Genomic DNA, 27,120 nt, shown 5'->3' with positions numbered 1-27,120 from the left:
AGGTAGTAAAACTTGAAGCATAAGGGACAGAGAACCTAGGAATATGCTTTCTGGATGAAAACACTTTCTCTCTTGAAAATTCCATTTTGTCTACTCTTCTTTGACAATGCCCTTTTTCTATAACTCTGTGACCCCAATAGTTAGCAAAATGTCATAATTTTCAGCAAGGAACAATATATCTTCTGAATAGATAGTATATGTTCTGTCTCAACACATTTATACATATAGTAAAGAAAAAAAATGACAACTAGAAAAATAATGACATCAGAGAGGGTACTTTATCCTTGCTGGGAAGTGATAAGACTGAGGTGATCGATACAAAACCATCATGACTTAAGAGACCAGACTGGTTAGGAAGGTAGCAGGGCATGTACCTGGTAGAATTTCAATTCCTACACACATTAAGAACATAGTAGAAGCCATAGTGAGGGCAGAAATATAGTGTGTGTGTGTGTGTGTGTATAGAAAGTTCAGGCTTATAAAGCATCAGTGTCAGTTATCACAACATACAATGAAGGAATAAAATGCTTTCTAGGTCAGATATTTAAAGTGTAATTTAATGAAAGTGCCAAATACATATGGTGCCTTCTCTTAGAAATTTAAAGCAACAGCTCAGTCTTACCATTCCTTAGACTGTAATGTGGGGGAGTCGTTCTGGGCAATGTGATATAAGGCACTCATTGCATTCATGTTGAAAAGAGGGGGCTTCCGTTCCGCTGAAAGAAAAGAAACACGATAAAGCAGTTCTTGAAAGGCATCAGGCAGATGGAGAAATAAGGAACTATGAGCAAAGCTTTGCCACTAAATCAATAGCTCGTTATTATCCTCATGCCACATAATCCACTTATTTTAATCTCTAAGGTCGCTCAGGATAGCCATTCAGAAGAAGCTGCTGGTCATCTTAAAGTACACTGGAAAAGCTCCTAACAGAACCCACTTCAAGAGAGTAAAAAAAATTTTTCTTATTTTTCACATGTATCTTCAAAAGGCTGGACTTTGTTTTCCAACAATAGGTATGAACATCTTCGTATGTGTGTGTTTTAGTTAAAATTAAAAATATGTATTCATTGAAAAAAATTCAGAAAGCAGAGAAGTAGAATGAAAAAAGGGGATAATTATGGAATGGAACATCTTAAACATCACTAACACAGTATGGGAGACAAAATAATTCAATTCAGTAAACACCATTTGAAGGCACACCCAGGCCAATGAACTGGTACAAGTCAGGGTAGAGGGTAAAAAGGAGGTAGGAAAAGGAGGGTCAGTGTAAGCAAGGTTTTGTCCACCCTCTTCTAAGGAGAAACTCAGTGAATCAGATACTTCTTAGTAGAAGATTTGCTCCATCCCAGCCCACCATGATCTCATGTTTGGAATTTCTATTGCTGTCTTTTAGTAGACTGCTCACTTGGCATGCACTCTCCTATTGCATTTATATAAATATACAAATCTTTTCTCTCAAAAGAAATCATAAGTTCTAAGAGCAAGATCTTATAACCCTAATACTCTTATTCTTTTATTTATTCTCTGGCATATGTAATAAGATATTATTCAAATATTAGGTGCTCCATTTGTTGACCAAAGGAAAGAAACAAGGTTCTAGTTCTGAGTACAGTTAATTTTATGCTATTTATTAGTTATTATGTCACAGAAGATAAATCACTATCTCATTCTACTGTGTTTATCCTAATGGATTCTTTATATAGTACCACTTTAAAATTCATAATCTGATCTCAGGTTTCATCAGAGCACCTTGGTTTTTAAGTAAAGATTCTCCTCTTAACCACTTTTAAAAAGGTGAATTCAGCTTATTCTATGCAATTCTAAGAAACATAACAAGAACTAAGGGCAGGGAACAAAAAGTAACAGGGAAGACATTTTTACTCATAGAAGGAAGAACTTATGAAAAGCCAGAGTGCTAAAGCAAAGCAAAACCAAAAACCCCCCCAAAACCCACAATGAATAATGTTGAGAGCAGTGAACTTTAAGCTATTAGCAGAGTTCCAGCAGAAGGCCACTATACTTATTTATCAGTGATACTCTGGAGGGGCCCCTTATAGTCTTGACTAAATGATCTCTGATACTTTTGAAATGTGACAGTCTCTGATTCCACAAATATTGTTTATTAACTTCTCAACAGGATACTTTACACTCACCAAATGGATACCACTGTTATAGGGACATGAACTGTTAACAAGTGGAAATTTGAAAGCTGCAGTGTGGACAAAGGGATTTTATAGCTGTTTCAAATGTAGAAGATGAAAAAAAAAAAAGGCTCAGGTTTATTTTATTTATCAGGAGGTAGATTCTAGAAAGTTTCTAGAGCATGGCCTTCTGACAACTTCAAATATTGGAACCATGTGGAAGTAGGAACTCATCATGTTACCATCAATGGATTCCCAAGATTTTTAGGACAAAGTCTAGATCCTTAAACATAGTCTCCTGGTCTTTCCTAACATGACCCTGGCTACCTCCAGCACTTCATTCTGAGAATCAATGTTTCCCCCCTCTTCTCATGCATCTGTTGCTTCACTGAAAGAACCAAGTTCAGAGCCTTTCACACATGTTGCCTTCTCTGTCTGGACTCCCCTCTCACTTTTGTTCCCTGAACTTTACCTGGTTAATTCTTCCCAATCCTTCAGGTTTCACCTTAAATATAGTTGCATTTCTGCATTAATTTAATAAATATTTATTCAAGGCTTATTATATGTGTACAATCATTTCCTCAGGGAAGCCTTCTCTGACCTCTCAAGACTAGGTGTCCCATTAGATTCTGTCATTGCAAATTATATTTTAACTTTCTACCACCTATCACAACCATAACTAATTATATACGTAATTCTTTACTTAATGTATATTCTGTTTGCTAAACTTCATGAGGAACAATGTCTTTTATCCTCATCTTTGCATTCCCACTGCTGAGCACAGCACCTAGTATATATTTTGGGTGGCCCCAAAATACCTATTAGATAAGTAAATGAAGGTAAGGCAAATTAAGGCAAAGAAGAAAATCTGTCAACAAACAAAGAATCTTTGTGCAGCAAGAAATCACAAAAATGACTGAGGAGTGACTAAGTCTTGGCAAGGCTTACATCAAGATACTATGTGATGGCTTCATTCACTATTAGAAGGATAGGAACCCTCCCACTCATTGGCAAAAGGTATACAATTCGAGCTGCTTAGAAGAACACGGAATTGCACAGGAGAAACAGCAGGGAAGGGGAGCTAAAGAAAGAAGAAAATAGAAATTTAGAAAGGGGAGGATGAAGGAACAAAAACAACAACAAAACCCAATTCAACAGTAATAAGAAAGGTAGTAGCGGATTTGGAGCAGGAATGTGAGGTCTGTGAGTGGCAGATACTCTGTTGTGAACAAGACAGGAAGACAGCCAGCCACACTATGGGTGGAACAGCTCTAGTAGAGAATCATGAAAAAAGGCATTCCAAACATAGTACACAGCTCTATGGTCTGAGAAGCACTCGCTAAATACCAGTTTCAGATGGCCTCACCTATGTTCAAGTCCTTTGCTAGATGTACTACATAAATCTTCTGAGCCATAGTGACAGGGTTCATTGCTAAGTCAGCATACTATGGAGCAAGGGTTGGGAAACTATGGCCTGTGGGCCAAATTCACCTAGCAGCCTGTTTTTGTAAAGTTTTATTGGAACACAGCCATGTCCATTCATTAATGTGTTGTCTATGGCTGCTTTCATGCTACAACAGCAGGGCTGAGTAGTCATGACAGAGATTATACTACTTAAAAGGACTAAAGCACTTATTATCTGGTCCTTAGCTGAAAGCTTGTCAGCCTTTACTGACAGAATATAATAGTCTGCATAGAAGCTTCTAGATAAGCAACAGAACAGGAACCGGAAATGCTTTGAAGCTGCCTTGTGATATGTAAGCCATTTTACCTCCAAAGAAAGGAAAAAGGTGAAAGCGTAACAAAGCTGAATTAACTAAATTAAAAGAAAAAAAACAGTGATTTACTTAATTTAAAGATAATAATCAAGTTTTTCTGAATGCTCCATGTATGTTTTATGAGATCAAGGTTCAGAGAAGCCTTTGGACACTGCTCTGCTTGGCGAAGCTCATGCTAAATTAGAGCACCTAGACTGAGCTTTATTTTAATAAAGAAGATCAGAGAGTACTCCATCTTTGGATAAACACTTCATGAAAAGGCAGATTTCTTATGAACAAATATGGTTGACAACCATAATAATTAATGATAATAATAATTGCTACCACTTATTGAGTTCCTATTACATGTCAGGCATTCACTTTAGGTATGTTACATATGGTATGTTATTCATAATTCTCACAACAGCTTGGCAAGATAAGCATTATTACTTCAATTTCCCAACAGAAGGAACTGGGGTAAGCTAGTCTAAATAATGAAACCAAGCCACACAGTAAGTGGCTAAATTGGGATTTCAACCCAGTCCTGTAAGACTCCAAGACTTGTCTTTTCACTAGACCTCAGTGCCTCTTCAATTATTCTGTGCATTTTATAATAGATAGTACTGGTATTTCAACATGAAAAAAAAAAGGAAGAAGAAGCTTTATAAGACTAAATATAACCCTGTCCCCTCAACAGCCATCACAACATTCATTTATTAACACAAACAGTGAGTGGCAATAATAATGTGGAAGAAGAAAATTCCAGGCAGAGAAACTATGTAACAACATTTATGTTTTTTATGTTTTTTTCTTTTTATCCCTTGGAGAATGCATCTCTGAACACAGTCAATTCCCTGTCAACACTGATGAACCATTTGCCAGCTTCTACCGTGGTCTGTGCTGGTGAACTAAGGGTCTATAGCTTAAACAGAAGAGTGTCAGATTAACTTCTCTTGAAATAATCTCAAAAAATAAAATATCTGGGGCTTCCCTGGTGGCGCAGTGGTTGAGAATCTGCCTGCCAATGCAGGGGACACGGGTTCGAGCCCTGGTCTGGGAAGATCCCACATGCCGCGAAGCAACTGGGCCCGTGAGCCACAACTACTGAGCCTGTGCATCTGGAGGCTGTGCTCCGCAACAAGAGAGGCCGCGACAGTGAGAGGCCCGCGCACTGCGATGAAGAGTGGCCCCCACTCACCGCAACTAGAGAAAGCCCTCGCACAGAAACGAAGACCCAACACAGCCAAAAAAATAATAATAATAAATAAATAAATAAATAAAATAAATTTATTTTAAAAAAACTAAAATAAAATAAAATATCTGGTGACTGGACAATTTCAATGTCCAAGAAGCTTCCAAGGATGCATGAATTTAACTAGGTTTTTCAGTGGAAGATCAATTTATCAAAAGATAATTTGTAAAGCAGGTTTAACCACTTAGGGACCTTGGAATTTGATCCAGGAAAGAGAGAGAGTGCCAGCAGCATTATCATCTTCCTGCTTTCTGATGACACCTCAGCGATTCAATGTACAGATTAGGGGCTTTTAAAAAAATATACACTGTTATAACATATATATGGACTCTAAAAAAAAAAAATGGTTCTGAAGAACCTAGGGGCAGGACAGGAATAGAGATGCAGACGTAGAGAATGGACTTGAGGACATGGGGAGGGGGAAGGGTAAACTGGGATGAAGTGAGAGAGTGGCATTGACATATATACACTACCAAATGTAAAACAGATAGCTAGTGGGAAGCAGCCGCATAGCACAGGGAGATCAGCTCGGTGCTTTGTGACCACCTAGAGGGGTGGGATAGGGAGGGTGGGAGGGAGACGCAAGAGGGAGGGGATATGGGGATATACGTATACGTATAGCTGATTCACTTTGTTATATAGCAGAAACTAACACAACATTGTAAAGCAATTATACTCCAATAAAGATGTTTAAAATATATATATATACACTGTTATAGAAGAGGTATCATAAGGAAAGGGGACAACACATTATTCAGGCACTATCCACAACTTTCACTGTAATTTCAACATTAAAAGTAAAATTTAAAGTATACTGTCTGTACCTGGAATTTCATTAAACCTGAAACATACAGAAAACTTAGAAAAATCATTGCTTAGGTTTATATATGCAGCAGTTTAATCATCTTTCAGGTTAAAAAAAAATACCCTTCTTTTATGTGTCCATTAACAAGATTAATGCCAAGGAAATAGAGATGTATAGTAAAGCTGTCAAAGAGGTACTTATATGGTTTCTTACACTACCAGTATAATAAAGTTTGAATAATTGCTGAGAATTTAAATGTCCTTGGTAACAATTTTATTTTATGAATATTAACTGAGCATGTACTACCATCCTTCTCTGAATCTAAGATGTCATTGACAACAAGATGCATCGCAATTTAAGGTGTACCACTATTTTATGTATAACTTAGAACAAAATGCTGCCAATTATAATCATAAAATGCTGTTGCCCATAAAATACCTCCCAGTTTAAAGAGATGTTAAAATGTAAATTAAAAATTTGATGAGATATGATATATACTAGGATTGTGCTGATGATGCCAAACATTTACTGAACACATACTAAACACCAGATATAATAATAAGCACTTTAAGTCCACATTTTCATTTAATCCAGACAATCCCCATAAGGTAGGGGATCTTATTATGCAAATTTCATAGACAGTTAAAATAACTTGACCAAAGTCATACAACTAAAAAATGGCAGAGCTGGAATTAGAACTCAAGTTTATCTGACTATAGAGTCTGTGCTCTTAGGCATAATTTAATACTATCATCTATCAATTTGAAGGACTAGCTGTTGTGGAGGATAAGACAGTTTGGGAGAAGGCTACTCTGTTCTTTGATTCAGTAAATCATTTTATAAAAGGCAATCAAAGTTAGGCTGATATAGAGAGCATGTTGTTATATATATTTCAATTCCTTTTTATAAAATGATAAAATCAGAAATTAAGCACATTTCCTCTCCTGTCTCAAGAGAGGAAATACTAAGGTACCTCCTGGGATCTGCACCTATTTTGCCAATGTCGACTGCTGTTTGAAACTCCAGTCATTACTACATCTACATAGTACAAAAACCGATGTGATGACAATCCTGAATCATCATAAAAGGGTGTGTGTTGTTTGCTCTATTTAATTAGGTTGGAAAGGGCAGAATCCATGTTATATTTTAGAAAGATCTTGGTAAGAAAAAAACTTGCTGAAACAATGGGTGGGCACTAATTAGTTGTAAGGTTCAACTCGGGGGACATCCCTTTAAGGTGTTTGTAACTGAGGAGTTGCTATTATAGTTGCAGTGTTACAAGTAAAATTTTGGTTCACTTTAGAATATAAATGACAAAAATAGGAATAATCCTACATATGAATGCAATCAGCTGTTTTGAGCATTGATATATGCCAAGCACTATGTTAAACACTTTACATATGTTATCTCATTGAAGTACGACAATACCTATGATATATGTATTGTTTTTTTCATTTAGATGAGAAAACTGAGGCTTAGGGAAGTTTAGAAAATTGTCCAAGGTCTCATCGTCAGAATCAACACGTTACACAACCCCAGAAGGTGTCATTCACAGTCTAGACTATGAGAATGCCTGCTGGTGTTATGTGCAGCCACACATGACTGTCTTGCCAGCTAAGTGCTGGTAAAGCCAAGATTCAAATCCAGGGTGTATAATTGCTAACTCCATGCTACACAGAGAATAGTTTTTTGTTTTTTTGTTTTTCAAACCAAAGGAACGTACATTTATTTCTAATTTTAAAAAAGTTAAATTATTTGATATTTGAAATACATAAAAAATTTGCATAGTATTATAACAGACACCTACTGCTTAGATTTAACATTATTTTGTCATATTTGTTTCAGATATTTTCTTCTAAAAAAAAGTAAGATATAACTATTCCTCTTCTGCCCTCCAGAGTTTACTATCCTGAGATGGTATCTCTTACATCTATGTGATATTTTATTAGTATATATATGCTCATAAATAATATATAAAATTGTTTATAAAGCTTTCATAATTGGCGTCGTACTGTACCTAACTCCAGCGACTTTGTTCATTAACTATTCAATGTTATGATTTGAGATTTACCCATGATGATACATGTAGATCCAGTTCATCATAAGAATTTGGTTGTTTCCACCATTTCTTGCTTCTACAAACAAGGTTGCAGCCTCACATATTTTCCAGTGTACGTGCATAAAATTTCTAAAGTGTATACTTACAAGTGAAATGTTGAGTCACTGACAATCCTCATCATCCTTACCAGATGTTGCCAACTTGCCCTCCAAAATGTTTATACCAAATTACATTCTTATCAATAGTGTATGAGAGTTCCTGTTTCTTTAGCAGCTTCTCCAAACTCATTAACCTTCGACTTTAAAAAAATTTTACCAGTCTGATGTGAAATAGTTTTAACTTGCATTTCCCTGATTACTAATGAGGCAGAGTATCTTCTCATGTTTGTTGTCCATTTAGGTTTTCTTTTCAATGTTAACTGCTTGATCATATTCATGCCCATTTTTCTACTGGCTGTTTATCTTTTTCTTTTTGGTAAAGAAATTGTGAGAGTTTTTTATAGATTCTGGGCCAATACTCTGTTGGGTAGATATGTTTCAACTACTTTCTATCAGTCTATGCCTACCTTTTAATTTTTGCATTTTATATAGCTTTATATTTTAAAGTACTAAAAGTTATCATATTTGTCATTATTTTTTAAATATTGTTTAGAAAAATTCTTCCCTATACCCATAAAGGTATACTCCTAGAATAATATAATATTAATTATACTTACATGGTGCTTATTACATGCCAGGCCAGGTTTTAAGTACTTTATATTTATTAATTCTTTAATCTTCATTATAATAGCACCTACTTCATGGGATTGTCATCTCTATATTATAGGTAAGGAAATTGAGGCATAAAGGATCTTTTCCCAAAAGTTTTTAAAATTTTACTTTTGAGTATTTACCTAAAATCTGGAATTTATTTTTGTGTATGGCATTTGCTAGAAATTTAATTTTGGCTTTTATCATATAATTAACACATTGTCTCATATTATTAATCAAAGAGGCCATCCTTTCACCACTGATCTTTAATGTCTTTTTTGTCTTATACCAAAATCCGACTTATAGACGAGTCTGTTTCTAGGTATTCTAGTCTGTTCTATTGACCATATTGATTTAATTATTATGGTTTGGATTGTGGTATAGTGATTCTTCTGTCCAAATTCTGTTTCTTCAGAATTGTCTTGACTGGTTTTGGCCCTATGAATTTTAGGGCTACCTTGTCAAATTCTACAAAATATTTCTGGAAGTTTGTCATGAATCCTTTTTAAAGTATGTGACTATTTCTGCTGAGTGTCCCCCGAAATCAGTATTAATAAGATGAATTTTTTTCTGTATGAAACAGAGAATAACACAATATCAGAAACTAAAAAAGAAATCTACCACCTCAATATCCATTAATAGAGGACCAGTCAAATAAACTATGGTATATCCATATAATGGAATAACATAATGCCAGTAAAAAATGAAAAAGTGTCTAAGTTACTAATATAAAACAGTGCTCCAAGATGGTATTAAGTGAAAAATCAAAGTATAGAACCAATTGTATATGTTAATTTAGGGGTAAAAGGGAATATAGTAAGCATATATACATATTTCTAGAGTCGTCCCTCAGTAACTGTGGGGGACTGGTTCCAGGACTGCCCCAGAATATAAAATTTGTGGATGCTTAAGTTCCTTATATAAAATGCCATAGTTTTTGCATATAACCTAATCATATCCTCCCATATAATCACCTCTAGATTACTTATAATACCTGATACAATGTAAATGCCATGTAAATAGTTGTAAATACAATGTAAATAGCTGCCCAAAGAATGGCAAATGCAAGTTTTGCTTTGTGGAACTTTCCAGAATTTTTTTTCCCCAAATATTTTCGATGTGCAGTTGGTTGAATCCATGGATATGGAACCCGCGGATATGGAAGGTTATATATTATAAATACACACACACACACACACACACACTAAATAAATAAATACATACATACATATATATAATATATATAAAAATATACATATTTGTAAAGAAACTCTGGAAGGATATACAAGAAATTAATAACAGAGGTTCCCTGTGTGTGTTCACAGGGGTGGGGAAGGAACTGTACGAATAGGGCCAGGGGTAGAAGAAGTCCTTTCACTGCCTATCTTTTTATATTTTTTGATTTACAAAACACATGAATGGGGCTTCCCTGGTGGCGCAGTGGTTGAGAATCCGCCTGCCGATGCAGGGGACACGGGTTCGAGCCCTGGTCTGGGAAGATCCCACATGCCACGGAGCAACTGGGCCCGTGAGCCACAACTACTGAGCCTGCGCGTCTGGAGCCTGTGCTCCGCAACAAGAGAGGCCGCGATAATGAGAGGCCCGTGCACCGCGATGAAGAGTGGCCCCCACTTGCCACAACAAGAGAAAGCCCTCGCACAGAAACGAAGACCCAACACTGCCAAAAATAAATAAATAAATAAATAAATAAAAATGAAGTGAAAAAGATAAAATTAAAAAAAAAAAAAAAAAAAAAAACACATGAATGTTACTTATTTTAAAAAATTAAGTAAATATTCTGTTCCCTCCTTGTTTTTTTTTTTTTTTCACTAACATCTCTTTAGTATTAAAAAAAAAAAAAAAAAAACTGTGTATCTTTATCATATGTTTCTTTGTTGGAAGAGGTCAATGAAGCAACTGGAAATGCAATACAAACATATCCCAAGTCATCTCTGTAGGCCAAACATTTTAGGGAAAGAGAAAACTATACTCTGAGAATCAAACTGAACTTAGAAATCCTTAGGACAAATTTGGATAACAATATAGAAGAAATTAAACAAAAAAACCCTATATTAAACAATATAGAAGAAATTAAACAAATTTAAAAGCTAGACAAAGAAATTTTTTAAATGGATTTTTAAAAAACTAGACATATTTATGCAAATTTTAAATAAAAAATCTAAATAAAGGCACTGTTGTGCTGGAGCCAGCTCACACTGGCTTTGGAAGGTTAGCTGTGCATACCTTTCTCCAACTCCACATTTAGTGATTCAAACCGATAACTTGAAATTGGCTATGGTGGGGATACTTACACCACAGAATTTGGCAAATGCTACAAAATGCTCCCCCTCGCCCCCCAGGGGGGTCATTGGTTAAATTTACCAGTATACCACTGGATAACGATAACTTTAAGTTATATTAAAGTTCAAAATATGCAACCAGAGGATTGAGATTCTGTGGTATGTTAGACAATTTTAGATAACTGCAACAATATTTGGAAGACAACTTTAAACCTGGGGGTATCCCCTAATATGAAGTTTTCTCTGGGGTTGCTCTCTATATAGGTCAGTTTTTATTCATTTTATTTTTGGCTCTGTTGGGTCTTTGTTGCTGCACAGGCTTTCTCTAGTTGCCGCGAGCAGGGCTACTCTTCGTTGCGGTGCGCGGGCTTCTCATGGCGGTGGCTCCTCTTTGTTGCGGAGCACAGGCTTCAGTAGTTGTGGCTCGCGGGCTCTGAGGCCGCAGGCTCAGTAGTTGTGGCGCATGGGCTTAGTTGCTCCGCGGCATGTGGGATCTTCCCAGACCAGGGCTCGAACCCATGTCCCCTGAATTGGCAGGTGGATTCTTAACCACTGAGCCACCAGGGAAGTCCCAGGTCAGTTTTTAGAGTCCAATCTTTAATAAGCCTACTATTACTTTTGCTATTACTTTTTAGAGTCCAATCTTTGATAAGCCTGCTATTACTTTTCCAGATTTCCCTTATACAAATAGGAATGTAAATTAAGTAATGAATATTACTATGAAGGACATATATCATCACTCATGGTATGGAGAATGGATATTTTTCAAATATTAATTCTAACTATTGTATATTCTTATATTTGTTAGCTGCCATATCTGCTCAAACTCTTTTTCTTAACTTAATATAGCAGAGAAAAGCAATCTTATGATGTTATACCAAAGCATAGAAAAAAATATAGCAAATTCACATTGCCTAGCACATATATAGCAGTAACTCATTAAATAATCACTGGATAAATGAATTAACAATCATAATATGGAGTGATTCTCAAAAGTACAATGAAAACAACTATTTACTCACCCATTTCAATACAAGTGATCCCAAGTGACCAAATATCAACTTTCCCATCATACTGTCCTTCATCCATAGCTAAGATCACCTCTGGAGCCATCCTGCCAAACATAATGTACAAAACTCAAGTTGCAAATTAAAAACAAAATTCACCTGATAAAGTGATTCAATAAAATAGCTGTTTTGGGGCATATTCTAAGTTTTATCTGATAAAGTTATAATTTTCTTACACAAGTAATTTGAAAAAACACTATTCAAAATATAAACAATACACTCAGTGATTTACATGAAACAATACATTACTTTCAACAGATCATGGTTCCATCATTTACTATCCTTTGATCTTGGCTATGTTACTTAACCTTTCTGTATATCAGTTTCCTCATCCATAATATGGAGAGAATTTTATTAGCTACCTCAGAGAGATTGGTAAAGGATTAATATGTATGAAACACTTAAATAAACTACTTTAAACAACATGAAGAATACTTTATGCAATTACATAAAGCAATATAATCAGATATTCAAAGATGTTACAAGTTAAAAAACAAATAAACTGGCTACAATAATGGATATTATTTTGTTTGTCCATAATGGATTTTCATTAGGAGGGTAAGGGCCATATAGTTTAATATGCTTTGTTCTCTATTAGTGTATGTAAGTAGTTGCTTAATAGATGCTATTTGATGATAGTGGAAAAATATTCAAATAGTAGCTGATTTTTTTTAGTAGGTAAGTAATTTTCCAGGGGTATAAGTCATTCTCCAAGATACAATGAAATTCCAATGTATCTATGAAAGGAAGGAAAGGAGTCTTGAATAGAATGGGGTGAAACTTTAAGTCAGAATGACAAGTGAGGTAAAGTATCAGAGAATTCAACAGAAACAAGAATCTGGATTTCTTTCATTGAAAGGTAAAATTTATGCTCATTGGCTACAGAAGGTTAAAGAAACTACCTTGTTCTCGCCTAGAGACTCTGCCTGAAGAGAAAAGTTCAAAAGAAACTTCAAATGAAGTCTAAAACCTGAGCTTGGTCAGTGAGTTGATAATCCTACTCAGTTTACACACAGTGACATCAACCTTATTTGAACAATTTAAAGTCACTGGAAATTTTATACTAAGTCTGAGTGTTTCTTTTTTGCTAGTGAGTTTTCTATCCTTCCTAATGAAATCTCATTTGAGACACATGGTTAGACACTGTCAAAAAAAAAAAAAAAGAACCAAACAAAACCAGTGCTATGAGTCCATCTTGTTTATATACACATATTTTAAAACTATGCCATGTTTTCTAATTCCACATACCAGTAAGGTGTGCCCACGAAGGAGTTGGCAGGAGAAGCCATTGAGGCAGATCCAAAATCAGCTAGTTTCACCTGACCTGGCTCTGTTAGAAGAATATTTCCTGCTTTAATATCCCTATAGGAAAAAATAAGAGGGTTAGAAAATTACTTTTCAGTTTTGATTATGGAATAGGTCAGAGCATGCAATTAATAAGACAAAAAGTTTATTAAAAAAAAACCTTGCTCAGATAGCCAGAAGGGGATTTAGTAATTACTGCATGTTGTAAGGGGGCCCAGATTCCTCGGTGTACTTACTGGTAGGTCATAGTAATTACTAAAAGGTAGAGCTTTCTTTAGAGCGAGGGAATGCAATGAGAAAAAAGGCAGACATGGCCGACAAGGAAACCTACTCAGTGGCTACACTTACAAAATCATATTAACTGCTGAATCCAGTCACCAACAGTATTGCTTGTGCTGGGGAAAATTGGCACAATCTGTAACTGCCTTTTTTTTTTCTCTTCCAAATTTCATGACATTTTTGGACTCTAAGCAAACCTTCAATGACTCTGTATCAACTACCTACCGATAAACCTCAACTACACACATACCTTTTCTTTCTTGCCTGTGACCCTTTCTCTCTGCCTTTAATTGTAACTGCAACTCTAAGGCATTTGAGGGTACATGTTATAGAGAAGGTGTTATTTTAAAAATAACACTGTACAGTAAAAAGAAGACCCTGAAAGATCAAAACAAACAAGGATTAGGGGTTAGGAAATTGCATTTCTATTGTATTATTACAAAGAATCTCAAGTGGTTACTACTAAAACTACTAGATATTTTATGCAGCAAAAAGTTTAAAAAACATGATTTAAAAAAATGTAATCTTCAGTATGAAAATTTGGAATGAGAAGATGTGGATGTACTCCTTATTCTCTTTAAAAAAGGCATGAGGTGTAATGAGTACTAGGAACTAAGAATTGTACGGTGATGGGCAATGGAAAGATAAAGCAGAGGGAATGAGGAAAACACGTTAAGTTGAAAATGAAAGGTTCAAATGCTCCCAAAATAACTTTTCCAAAAATCTTCCCTTGAAAATTCAGTTTCTTTCCTCATGAAGACATTAGGCATTGGCAGAGAGAACTAAAAAAAGCATTATTTATTTCTCGTACAACAGAAAATATCTTTTCTCTAACCCTGGCTTGCCTTTTAAATCAAAACAATAAGAATCTGAATTTATTTTTAAATAAAGAGCATTCTTTAAAAGTTTTTTTGTCTTTTCAACTCTTTTTACATATTAAAAAAGATAAAGTGTAATACAGAATAAAACATTAAATTAATGTGAAAATTGAGGTAATAAAGGCACAGAAACCTGAACTGACTTTTATAAACAGGAGCAGGCAAAACTGTCATAAACAAGTTGGCATTCAGTAATGACATCTTAATACCAAAGACAGATAGATAGATAGATATATACACACTTTAAAGTTTATACATATATATACTTTAAAATTGTCAAATCCGTAAATTACAGTTAAATTAATTTTATCAATATTTATTAGACATGGTTACATTCATTCTTCATTCTTATGAATAAGCCAAATTCATGGCAGGAATTTTGGTCTGCCTATCTTGAGGGAGTTCTGCTTTGTGGTATGTACCAGTAATTGTGATGGCTACTCTAGGATGATTAGAACAGAAGCAAAAGGGGAACCTATGACTTAATAGTTTCATTTCTTCCTAGTAAATGTAAATTTTTTTTTCTTCTGTTTTTGAGCCATCTCAGGTCCTTTATGCCTATCTCATATTCCACTACTTGGCCACCATTCATTAAAGTAACAGTACTAGAAGTTCTTTACTGAGAGAAGGAAAAATTGGTAACAACATCTTTGTTAAGAAGTTAGTGGGGGGAGGTAGGTTGGAAAGAGGAGATTGGGGCTGTGATAAAGAAAATGTAACTTAGAGGAAAGCCTTGGACTAGGAGTTAGAAAATCTGAGTTTCAATCTTTATTACATAAACGCTAGGAAACTATGGGCAAGTTATTTAAATCTTTTTAAGTCTCAGTTTCTTCATCTACCAAAATGAAGACAGTAATACCTACCTAAATATCTATATGGACTAAAGAAATGCAAAAAATGTAAAATTGGTAAAACAGCATATATTTACATGAGATTGACTTGTTATTTGCAACAGGAAAGGGAGAAGAACTCAGCTAGGAAATAAATATATGCAAGGAAGGCTAATTTTCTTTCCTTTTTTTCTTCACAGTATCAAAAGGTTGCTGGGCTCTTCTTCAAATTTCCCTGCAACACTATGCCTGGAGAATAGTTACCTACAGAACAGAGATGATATAAGTCTTTGTGGTTATATGGGAGAGACCAAGAGATAGGAACTAAATTCGGGCAACTTTACTCTTTACATCCAGAAGCATCAGCAATCTATTTGCTTCCCATAAATTCTTAGGCACCCTAAAAACTGGAGCATGCACTAATTTTCAAGGTTCCTTGAAGAGACAGTCCTGTAACCGAAACGAAAATATAACTGGCCTCTAATCTTACCTATGAATCAATGCATGAGAATGTAGGTAGGCTAGCCCCTGCAAGGCACCGTGAGTAATGGCAGCAATCTCCACTTCCTGAAGTGGTTTTTTATGAACTGAGGGGAAAAAAAAAAACCCAAAAAAACCCAGGAATAGATGATCAGTTTCATTCCTATTTTTATTATGTTATACAGCTATAGCAGGCTGAATTACATACTTTTTCTTAAATGACAATTTGGGAACATGTTCACCTAAATACACAGGATATATATTTTCTATAGAATAACAATAAATAATCAGATAACAGGAAACTGAAGCATAAAAACAAACAAACCCCTTCAAAATAAAATAAAACAAAGCCTGATATTCACTGCAAGGAATTGTTAATTTACTTGTCAGTTGCAAGTCAAAGCCACACTGATTCCAATTGGCCAGGCCCAAATTTACCAGTCCCTCTGACATTTTAAGTGTCTAGAGTGTTCTAGGTTGCATTATTCTCCTCTGCCGCAAGCCATGTATAAGTACCCCCTCTAACTACAGGTTTTCATTATTTGTGAAAGCAGCTAATAAGCAATTTCTATTCAGAGATCATGGATAATATAAGAAAGTTTTTTGGTTTTTTTTTAATGTAAATTTTAACTCAGTCTCTGGTTATAACAGCGTCTGCAGAGAACTGGGTCAGTCAAGAGATGTGAAAGGGTTAAATATCAATATAATTCGGATACCGATACCATCTACCTCTGTTTCATACATACACATGAATTTGATGTTTTTGGCTACACATACTACATCACATGACCCAAACATTTTAGTAGTACCTGCCCTGGATGGGCCATGAACTAAAACAGCGGGAGGGCTGCTAATCATTACTCAGATACTTTCGCCGACATTGCAGAGATAGAGTCTGCATGGCTTATCCACATAACCCTTAAGTCTAAGTCATTAACCATTTAGTTTGCCCAAGGTGTGCTTTAATACAGGAGTAGACAACATTCTGGTCAAGGTAAAAAAAGAATGGGATAGTGCTTTTATCCTTACCTTCTAACAAATCAGAGGCTGAGCCTAAGCAATATTCCATCACCAACTGTAACAGATTGAAATAATAACCAGAATAATGTAGGTTAATAAGAAACTGCTAAAACCAACCAACTAACCAAGGAACTAAGAATACTAGGAGAATAAATATTCTGATTTATCTGAACCTGTTATTGTTATTTCCTATTTGAAATCGGAATTTCTGTTTTTGTTATTTCCTATTTGAAATTGGAATTGGTCTAAGACAATATGGGGATTGTATTTAAGGATTTAAGGTGGCTAGGTTGGAGTATAAATTAAATTTTGTAACTTGGAAAGTGGCAGCCAAATAAATGAGCCAGTAAAATCTATACTGGGAATTATTAGTTAAATAATACAAACAAGTAAGCAGTAAATTCCCTATTTTCACATTTTAAAAAGTTCTGGGACTTCCCTGGTGGTCCAGTGGTAAAGAATCCACCTATCAATGCAGGGAACGTGGGTTTAATCCCTGTTCGGGGAACTAAGATACCACATGCTGTGGGGCAACTAAGCTCTTGCGCCTCAACTAGAGCCCATGCGCCCTGGAGCCCGCGTGCCACAACTACAGAGAGAAAACCCGCACACCACAACTACAGAGAAGCCCGCGCGCTGCAATGAAAGATCCTGCATGCCTCAGTGAAGATCCCGTGTGCCACAACTAAGACCCGATGCAGCCAAAAAATAAAATAAAATAAAATAAAATTGAAAAGTTCTAAACAAGAAAACATAGAACTCAATCTAAAGATGTATCCTGCTATATATTATTACATTAGCTTGAATCCCTGAGAGAGATGGAATATTTCAATTTATATCTTAAAATATTTCTAGAACAATACTATTACATTAATATTGATATTTATTGGGTTTGCAATGTTGGGAGGCTTTTGAAAAGCAAAAATGAGAAAACTCTTTCTTTACTCTCATCTTAGATATTTTAGGCATTCCAGATTACTACTAATTTATAGCCAAGGTCAGAACTGGAGTGCTCAGTGACCAATCTCCACACATATACACACAAGCACACACACTCCTACAAATTATTATTTTGTTATTCTAAAAAAACACAATATGCTTATTATGAAATACAAATTTCCTATAATCACATAGACACAACTACTATTAACATACTGGTTCCTTTCATTAAAAAAAATAAATGTGAAAACATTTATGTATTATGTACCCTGCATTACTGGAATATTTCAGAAGGATATGAGATATAATATTATATATTATATTATATGTCATATATTATTATAATATATAATTGTACATAACATAACATACATATCTTATATTCTTCTGAATTTATTCCAGTAGCAAGGTACACAATACATAATATATCATATATCATACATATATATTATTATATATAATAAAGATATACATCTACATTATTAAATTTATTATATATTTATAGATGTAATTAAATATACATAATGTATAAAAATTATTCCATTTCTGGAATAATCTAAAACAATATGAGAAACTTAAAAGTTTAAAGTTTAGAAACTTTATTATAGTTTTCTGCTTTACATTAAAAGTAAGCAGATTTAGGGTTTCCCTGGTGGCGCAGTGGTTAAGAATCTGCCTGCCAATGCAGGAGACGTGGTTTCAAGCCCTGGTCTGGGAAGATCCCACATGCCGCAGAGCAACTAAGCCTGTACGCCACAACTACTGAGCCTGCGCTCTAGAGCCCGCAAGCCACAACTACCGAGCCCGCGTGCCACGACTACTGAAGCCCGCGCGCCTAGAGCCCATGCTCTGCAACAAGAGAAGCCACAGCAATGAGAAGCCCGTGCACCGCAACAAAGAGTAGCCCCCGCTCGCCGCAACTAGAGAAAAGCCCGTGCGCAGCAACGAAGACCCAATGCAGCCAAAAATAAATAAATTTATAATTTAAAAAAAAAGTAAGCAGATTCAGAAACATTAATTTTACTTCTTATTGTGAAATGAAAGAGTCCACATAAGTGAATATTATAATGAACATTAGCCTTTTAGGTGCACTATTATTCTTTTTTCTTCAGCTTTATTAAGGTATAATTGACAAACAATATTTTTAATCAGTTTTGATGGAAACATTTCTCAACTGTATTAATTTTCTAATTTCTTTTTAAAAATTTTTTTTAATTAAAAATTTTTTTTATTTGTTTATTTATTTTTTCGGCCACTCTGTACGGCTTGCAAGATCTTAGTTCCCTGACCAGGGATGGAACCCGGGCCCTCAGCAGTGAAAGCACAGAGTCCTAACCACTGGACCAGCAGGGAATTCCCTCTAATTTCTTAAATTATATAAATTAATACACACATATAATTTCCTTAAACTGAGTATAAGGAAAATGAACATAGAACTTTAGAACCGACTAGAGTATGTTTATAGTTATGTGTCTATTTTTGAAATTACACATTAACTCTGTATTTCTGTCCCAAACATTCTTTTCCCAATTATTCCATAACATGAGGGCACCTGAGCTGTGGCTGGCTGTTTGCCCTTGAAAATTAACAGCTCTAGTTGCTCTACTTTTAAATTGTTAGGTCTGCTTTCTAACTTCCCCAACTTCTTCCTAAGGTCAAATTAGTTATGGCTATTTGTATGCATGTCTCCAGCAGCTTTAGTTCTATGAGTTCCTTCTAATTAGCCTATCAAATCCTTATAGACAAAGACTAGGTAACCAAACTTATTAGCATTCTATGTAATCTAAGAGTAAATAAGAGCTCGGAGGATTTTCTGAAGTTTTGAAACACATAAGATCTAGCACTTGATTTTGTTAACATTTATTCTGCCTGCTCAAAATCCCTTTCTTAAAAAAAAAAAAAAAAATCCTTTTCTTGACTCCTTCAAGACAGCTGAGATTGCCAGAGAACTGATTTCCATAGAATGAGATGCTCCTCTTATTAATTTCTTCTGCTCAGTACAGAAGCAATGGCTCTAGATATCTTTAAGAATTGCTTGAGCAGAAAGGTTTATGTTTAACCTTTGATATTCTATCTGGGAACAAAAATTCCATTCCCTAATTGGAGATCATGTACAGGAAAGGACTTGTACATTGGTAAGTATTCAATAAATGATAGTGATATTGAATACTTTAAATTGGAATGTGCAATCCCATAAAGTACAAGGTATAGCATTTACTTGTTCTAGACAATGTCTAATGTGCTAACCTAAAATCAGAAACAAAATCATGTAAAATAAAAATATAGTAAGATAGAGTGGAAAAAAAGACCATTGCATTTTAATCATAATCTAGGCTCTGTTTGGTAAAAATCTTAGACAGTGATGGTAATATCAAGCACAATTCCAAATTTGGGGGGAATTGGAGTAGGGGATGAGAAATGACAAAGATAAAAATTCTAGGATGAGAATAAAAGGCACGGCTCTTTACTTTTGCAAATAAATCATTATAAAATGATGTTAACTTTTCACTCTCTCTTCATTGAGTGTTTAAGAATAAAATTTCCTATAGACTAGATGTCATGCTTAAACTAATGTATACCACATGGCACACTCTGAAGTAACAAATGTTAAATACTGATAACAAAAATCAAATGGGACAGAAATGGGCTGATAATTTTACAGACCAACGAGATAATAGAAAAAAAGGAAAAGAAAAAAATTTTAATAGGAAAAAATAAAAAGATAATAGAGGTCCTCTTACTTACCCAGGCGGTGTGCTCTTTCAAGTAACAACCTTTGTATTCAATAGTATTAGGATGCTTCAATTGTTGTAAAAATTTGACCTCCTTAAGAATATCTTGCCATTTCTATTTAAGTCAGAAAGAAAATATCATAATTTTTGAACGGAAAACAGTATTTTATTTTCAAGTATACATATAAAATAGTCTTTTCATTATTTTAAATGGACAAAGAGAATGTTTAATACATGAAGAAGCAATTTAAACTTGCGTTATTTCTTGTTTTAGTACATATAAATTAAATCAATCACCAAATATATTATAATAAATCCATTACACTAATCCATGTTCTATTCCACAAAATAGTTGATTGAGGTAGAATATTAGGAACATTTATTATATGCTCCACAAGAAGGGAAAAAAAGAACTGTGATAAAGAAATGCTTAAAGAACTTTGTTTCTACTGTCAATTTCATATTAACTTGCTTATGTCAGTTTAGGTACACAATGTCTTTAACATACCTCATGTGCCTGCTTCCCACTATAGGACATTTTCTTAACTGCCACCACCTCACTGGTGTGAGCATTTGTGGCCTGTGTTAAGAGAGTAGGGAAAAAAAGTTAAAAAGAATGAACGATGTTTCAGCCAGTTTAACTTAAATATTTGACTTGACTTTTATAACATTTCACCCTTCATTCTCACAGTCTAAAGATGCTGCAACTTTTGATAGGCTAGACAGACACTTCCACCCCACTTTAAGGTACAACTTCTCTTTATCCCTTTCCATATACATGCAAAGGCTATAATGTAAAAAGGGATTAAGGTTTAACAAAACATATCGAGTCAAAAAAGTCATATTTCCAAAATATCCATACTGGCTTCACCATGTAGAATGTCTACCAATGGAGAACCAGTTAAATAAATATGAAACAGTCATGTAATGAAATAAACATTAAGAGAATGAGGTAATCAATATGTATATATGGTAACAGTAAAAAATATCATGATAAAAAAAACCTGTACAATATGATCTTCTTTTTGCAAAATAGTAATAATGAATATATGTGTAGAAAAAATTATGAAAGAATTTATACCAGAATATATATCAGTGGTAATCCCTGGATTATCTGATATATTATTATGTCTGAAAGAACTTTCCATGATGATGGAAATGTTCTATATCTACATCGTATATAGTAGCACATCAAATGTGGCTAGTGTGACTGAGGAAGTGGATTTTAAATTTAATTTCAATTAACTTAAAATTTAAATAGCGGCTAATGTATTAAACAGTGCAGCAAAGGATAAGATTAATCTTAAGAGGGACTTCACTTTCAAAGGTACTTATATTTTACGGTAAGAATGTATCACATAAATACATACACACATTTATGTGTATGTGTGTGTATTCATCTATAAAAGTTGCCTTGTCTCATAATTATCTCTATATATCTTCTCCATACTCAAAATATAACAGTTCATTGAAAGCATGCCTGAAAATCATAAATACCTCAGGTAATAATCTTTTCCTCCAAATTTACTTAAGAAATTTAAAACTATTTTTAAAAATTTTCAGAAAAATAAATATAAGACATTAAAGATTATCTAATCTTAGCCTTCTTTAATAACAGGGCTGGGCACCAGTGTCATACCCCTGATGTAAGTAAGCCACTTCAGTTCTATGATATTACTATTGTGGACCAATAAAGCAATAGCAGTGTTTCTGAAGTAAAACTGGAATTCACTCTGGTAAAATAAGGTCACCAATTTTAGAGAAAAACGTCTAATCAGTTTCTAGAATACAATTAAAGAAGCTCCTCAGAGCAATGTCTTCTTTCTAATTAAAAAAAAATTTAATTCCAACAATAAACAATAACGTTGATGTAAAAAGAATGCAACCCCAGAGTCTTAATGCCAAAATGCAGAGAAAATGGACACATACTAAAAAAAACTTTTTGTACAAGCACTAAGGTAAAAGTACTGATTACAAAAACAAGGTATCCACTAGTTACAGTTTTCAAATCGGCAGGACTCTGTAAAGGCATTTTTTAGGTATTTTATTCATTTAGAAGGTACAGACTGACTTTTGTTAAAAACAAAGATCTCTCACATTTTGCTGGCTTTTAAAATGTAACACTAAGGGACTTCCCTGGTGGTGCAGTGGTTAAGAATCCGCCTGCCAATGTAGGGGACAAAGGTTCGGTTCCTGGTCCGGGAAGATCTCACACGCCTCCGAGCAACTAAGCCCGTGAGCCACAACTACTGAGCTCGCAAGGCACAACTATGGAAGCCCGCGTGCCCAGAGCCCATGCTTCACAACTAGAGAAGCCACCACAATGAGGAGTGTGCGCACTGCCACGAAGAGTAGCCCCTGTTCGCCACAACTAGAGGAAGCCTGAGCACAGCAACGAAGACCCAATGCAGCCCAAAAACAAATAAATAAATAAAATAAAAATGTAACACTAAGACTGTGCTTAGATGACAACAAGAAAGAAAAGTTGATGTAAATTCAGTAATACAATGAAGGTTAGAGTGACTGTGTCTGTAAAGCGGATATTTTGGATATGAATCTATGTACTGTGTAGCTTAAGGAGCCTGGGAAAGGTTTAGAAAATGCTCAAACAATGATGAATATTAACTTTTAATGGGGTTTTTAAAAAACAAATCTGTACCCTTTATAGAAAGAAAAAAAAAAAGGCCCACACAAATGGAATCTGATAGTATTATCTAATTGCTTATTAAGGTTATTTATAATCAAGGCTTATTTGGAACAAGAGACATGAAAAAAGAATCACCCTAAAATAAAAATGTATTTCTTCACATTTATAGAGTTATCACTTATTACTTGATAAGTGTACTTGCCTATAGAACCTATCTACAGGGCAGAGACTTGAAATTTGAAAACATTTCCATTTATATATAGATGTGAAATTTTTAATCCATTTTATACTAGTTAAAATTCAGAACTGAAACAGAAACTTAAAAAAAAATCAATATTTTAGTATAGAGAAAGGAAACTATCAATGGGGTTTCAGCTTTCCAATGCATCATACTGTATTATGAATGATTACAACTTCTAAACATTTCAAGTTTTATTCTTGAAACTTACATTCATACTTAACACTTCCAATAGTCTCAGAGGTCTCAGTAACCTTAAGCAAGATCACTGATTCACCATGTTCTTGGATTGGAAGAATCAACATTGTGAAAATGACTCTACTACCCAAAGCAATCTACAGATTCAATGCAATCCCTATCAAACTACCAATGGCATTTTTCACAGAACTAGAACAAAAAATTTCACCATTTGTATGGAAACACAAAAGACCCTGAATAGCCAAAGCAATCTTGAGAAAGAAAAACGGAGCTGGAGGAATCAGGCTCCCTGACTTCAGACTATACTACAAAGCTACAGTCATCAAGAAAGTATGGTACTGGCACAAAAACAGAAATATAGATCAATGGAACAGGATAGAAAGCCCAGAGATAAACCCACACACATATGGTCACCTTATTTTTGATAAAGGAGGCAAGAATATACAATGGAGAAAAGACAGCCTCTTCAATAAGTGGTGCTGGGAAAACTGGACAGCTACATGTAAAAGAATGAAATTCGAACACTCCCTAACACCATACACAAACATAAACTCAAAATGGATTAAAGACCTAAATGTAAGGCCAGACACTATCAAACTCTTAGAGGAAAACATAGGCAGAACACTCTATGACATAAATCACAGCAGGATACTTTTTGACCCACCTCCTAGAGAAATGGAAATAAAAACAAAAATAAACAAATGGGACCTAATGAAACTCAAAAGCTTTTGCACAGCAAAGGAAACCATAAACAAGACGAAAAGATGGGAGAAAATATTTGCAAATGAAGCAACTGACAAAGGATTAATCTCCAAAATTTACAAGCAGCTCATGCAGCTCAATATCAAAAAAACAAACAACCCAATACAAAAATGGGCAGAAGACCTAAATAGACACTTCTCTAAAGAAGATATACAGATTGCCAACAAACACATGAAAGAATGCTCAACATCATTAATCATTAGAGAAATGCAAATCAAAACTACAGTGAGATATCACCTCACACCAGTGAGAATGGCCATCATCAAAAAATCTACAAACAATAAATGCTGGAGAGGGTGTGGAGGAAAGGGAACCCTCTTGCACTGTTGGTGGGAATGTAAGTTGATACAGCCACTATGGAGAACAGTATGGAGGTTCCTTCAAAAACTAAAAATAGAACTACCATACAACCCAGCAATCCCACTACTGGGCATATACCTTGAGAAAACCATAATTCAAAAAGAGTCATGTACCACAATGTTCATTGCAGCTCTATTTACAGTAGCCAGGACATGGAAGCAACCTAAGTGTCCATCGAAAGATGAATCAATAAAGAAGATGTGGCACATATATACAATGGAATATCACTCAGCCATAAAAAGAAACGAAATTGAGTTATTTGTAGTGAGGTGGATGGACCTAGAGTCTGTCATACAGAGTGAAGTAAGTCAGAAAGAGAAAAACAAATACCGTATGCTAACACATATATATGGAATCTAAAAAAAAAAAAAAAAAAAAGGTCATGAAGAACCTAGGGGCAGGACAGGAATAAAGACGCAGACCTACTAGAGAATGGACTTGAGGACACGGGGAGGGGGAAGGGTAAGCTGGGACAAAGTGAGAGAGTGGCATGGACATAGATACATTACCAAATGTAAAAAAACCGATAGCTAGTGGGAAGCAGCTGCATAGCACAGGGAGATCAGCTCAGTGCTTTGTGACCACCTAGAGGGGTGGGATAGGGAGGGTGGGAGGGACGGAGACGCAAGAGGGAAGAGATATGGGGATATATGTATATGTATAGCTGATTCACTTTGTTATAAAGCAGAAACTAACACACCACTGTAAAGCAATTATACTCCAATAAAGACGTTAAAAAATACATAAATAAATAAATGGGAAAAAAAAGTAAAATAAAGCACAGGGAGCCCAGGTCTGTGCTCTGTGATGACCTAGATGGGTGGGATGGGGGGGGGTGGAGGTGGGAGGGAGGTCCAAGAGGGAGGGCATATAGGTATACATACAGCTGATTCACTTCATTGTACAGCAGAAACTAACACAACATTGTAAAGCAATTATACTCCAATAAAAAAAAAAATCACTGATTCAAAATATATTTATTGAGAACTTACTACATATGTGTTTCTGATATTTTTATAACCATTTCCAGTTACATTTAGATTATTGTCAACTCTTTACTAGTGTATGGAAATATAAAAATTAAACATAAGCTTTTCCTTTTGCCCTATTTATTAAGCCTCAGCTAAAACTAAAAGGTATTTATACCCAGAAGAACAAAACTAAATTATTTGCTTTAGGTGGATTATGGATGATATGCTGAGTTCAACAAGGCAACACTAGAACCCTAGAAACTTTATAGTTGTCTTTTAAGTGAATACAAAAATGAACGTGCTCAGACCTTTTTATCTTCCTTTAATACAGAGTTTCTTACTATTTCATTTTTACTGATGCTAATTTCTGAATTACTTACGTAAATCCAAATACACAGAGATATTTCATCAATAGTTTCAATTTTCTCTGAATATAATATATATTCTCAACTGATTGATTCTACAAGAGCTGTGCCAGCGTACAATTCACTTTTAACACATTTCCTGGCATCGTTCTGTGTAAAAGCTGTAAACTACAAAAAGTCTAACAGAATTATAGTGTTGAGGTATAAAGATGTTGGTTGCTAGACTCTGGTCTTTACAGCTTGCTAATATGATTCTGACTCATGAAAAGTACTAATTAGCAGTTCCAAATTCTCTGAGTTCTTCATAATTCAAATACTTACCAGGTACTCAAAATTTGTCAGGTACTGGGCTAAATGCTAGGGATAGAATTGTAAGTATGCCTAGTGCCTATCTCTCTTCTAGTAGTATAGACAGCAAAAATGAAATCATAATTAATATAAAATTGCAACTGTGATATGTGTTACAAAGAAGGGTATGTGTTACTCTGAGAACCAAAAAAGGGGGGATGTGATTAGGCAGGTCAGGCAAGGCTTCCCTGAATAAATGAGCCCTCAGCTGAGAGACAAAGGATAAAGTGGAGTTAAGAAGATGAAGATGGCAGGGGAAAACATTCCAGAGAGAACAGTTTATGCAAAGATCCTATGATGGATGATTAAAAGAAAACTTTTATATAATAACTAGAGCAATGAGAATAAGAGGGAATACAGTTCAGGTATAGAGGGATCACCTCATGAAGGACCTTACAGGCTGCCTACAGTAGGGAAGTTGAACTTAGTCCAAGAACAGAAGAGGAGACCCTCTGAAGGCTTTACAGAGAAAAGGTGATGTGATCATATTTACGTGTTTCCGCTCTCCACCAACCCTCAAGCTCACTGTGGTGTGGACAAAAGACTGGAGACAGACCAGAATGGATGCACAGAGATCAGTTTGGAGGTTACTGCAGTTGTCCAAGTAAGAGATGGTAGTCTTCTTGGTTATAATGGTA

The 27,120-nt window shown here is 35.0% G+C and overlaps 1 protein-coding gene across 4 annotated transcripts in view; it reads right to left on the bottom strand.

Annotated features, from left to right (window-relative positions):
• Positions 1–27,120, bottom strand: part of TAOK3 (TAO kinase 3) — a 182,820-nt gene that overhangs the window by 51,938 nt on the left and 103,762 nt on the right. For 3 of the 4 annotated variants that reach the window (XM_036823247.1, XM_036823246.1, XM_036823245.1), the window contains 7 exons: positions 21,102–21,173; positions 20,607–20,708; positions 16,932–16,977; positions 15,913–16,009; positions 13,379–13,492; positions 12,086–12,177; positions 623–716 (listed from right to left, as the gene is read on the bottom strand). In XM_036823247.1, coding sequence (XP_036679142.1) covers positions 623–716; positions 12,086–12,177; positions 13,379–13,492; positions 15,913–16,009; positions 16,932–16,977; positions 20,607–20,708; positions 21,102–21,173 — 617 coding nt within the window. Of the gene's footprint in view, positions 1–622; positions 717–12,085; positions 12,178–13,378; positions 13,493–13,964; positions 14,027–15,912; positions 16,010–16,931; positions 16,978–20,606; positions 20,709–21,101; positions 21,174–27,120 lie in introns of those variants that run through there. The other variant, XM_036823248.1, reaches the window with a different exon arrangement.

Source organism: Balaenoptera musculus, chromosome 14, assembly GCF_009873245.2.
Source record: "Balaenoptera musculus isolate JJ_BM4_2016_0621 chromosome 14, mBalMus1.pri.v3, whole genome shotgun sequence".
NCBI classification, from domain to species: domain Eukaryota; kingdom Metazoa; phylum Chordata; class Mammalia; order Artiodactyla; family Balaenopteridae; genus Balaenoptera; species Balaenoptera musculus.
Note: the sequence above shows the minus strand (reverse complement) of the source record. Positions and strands in the feature narration are given on the sequence as shown.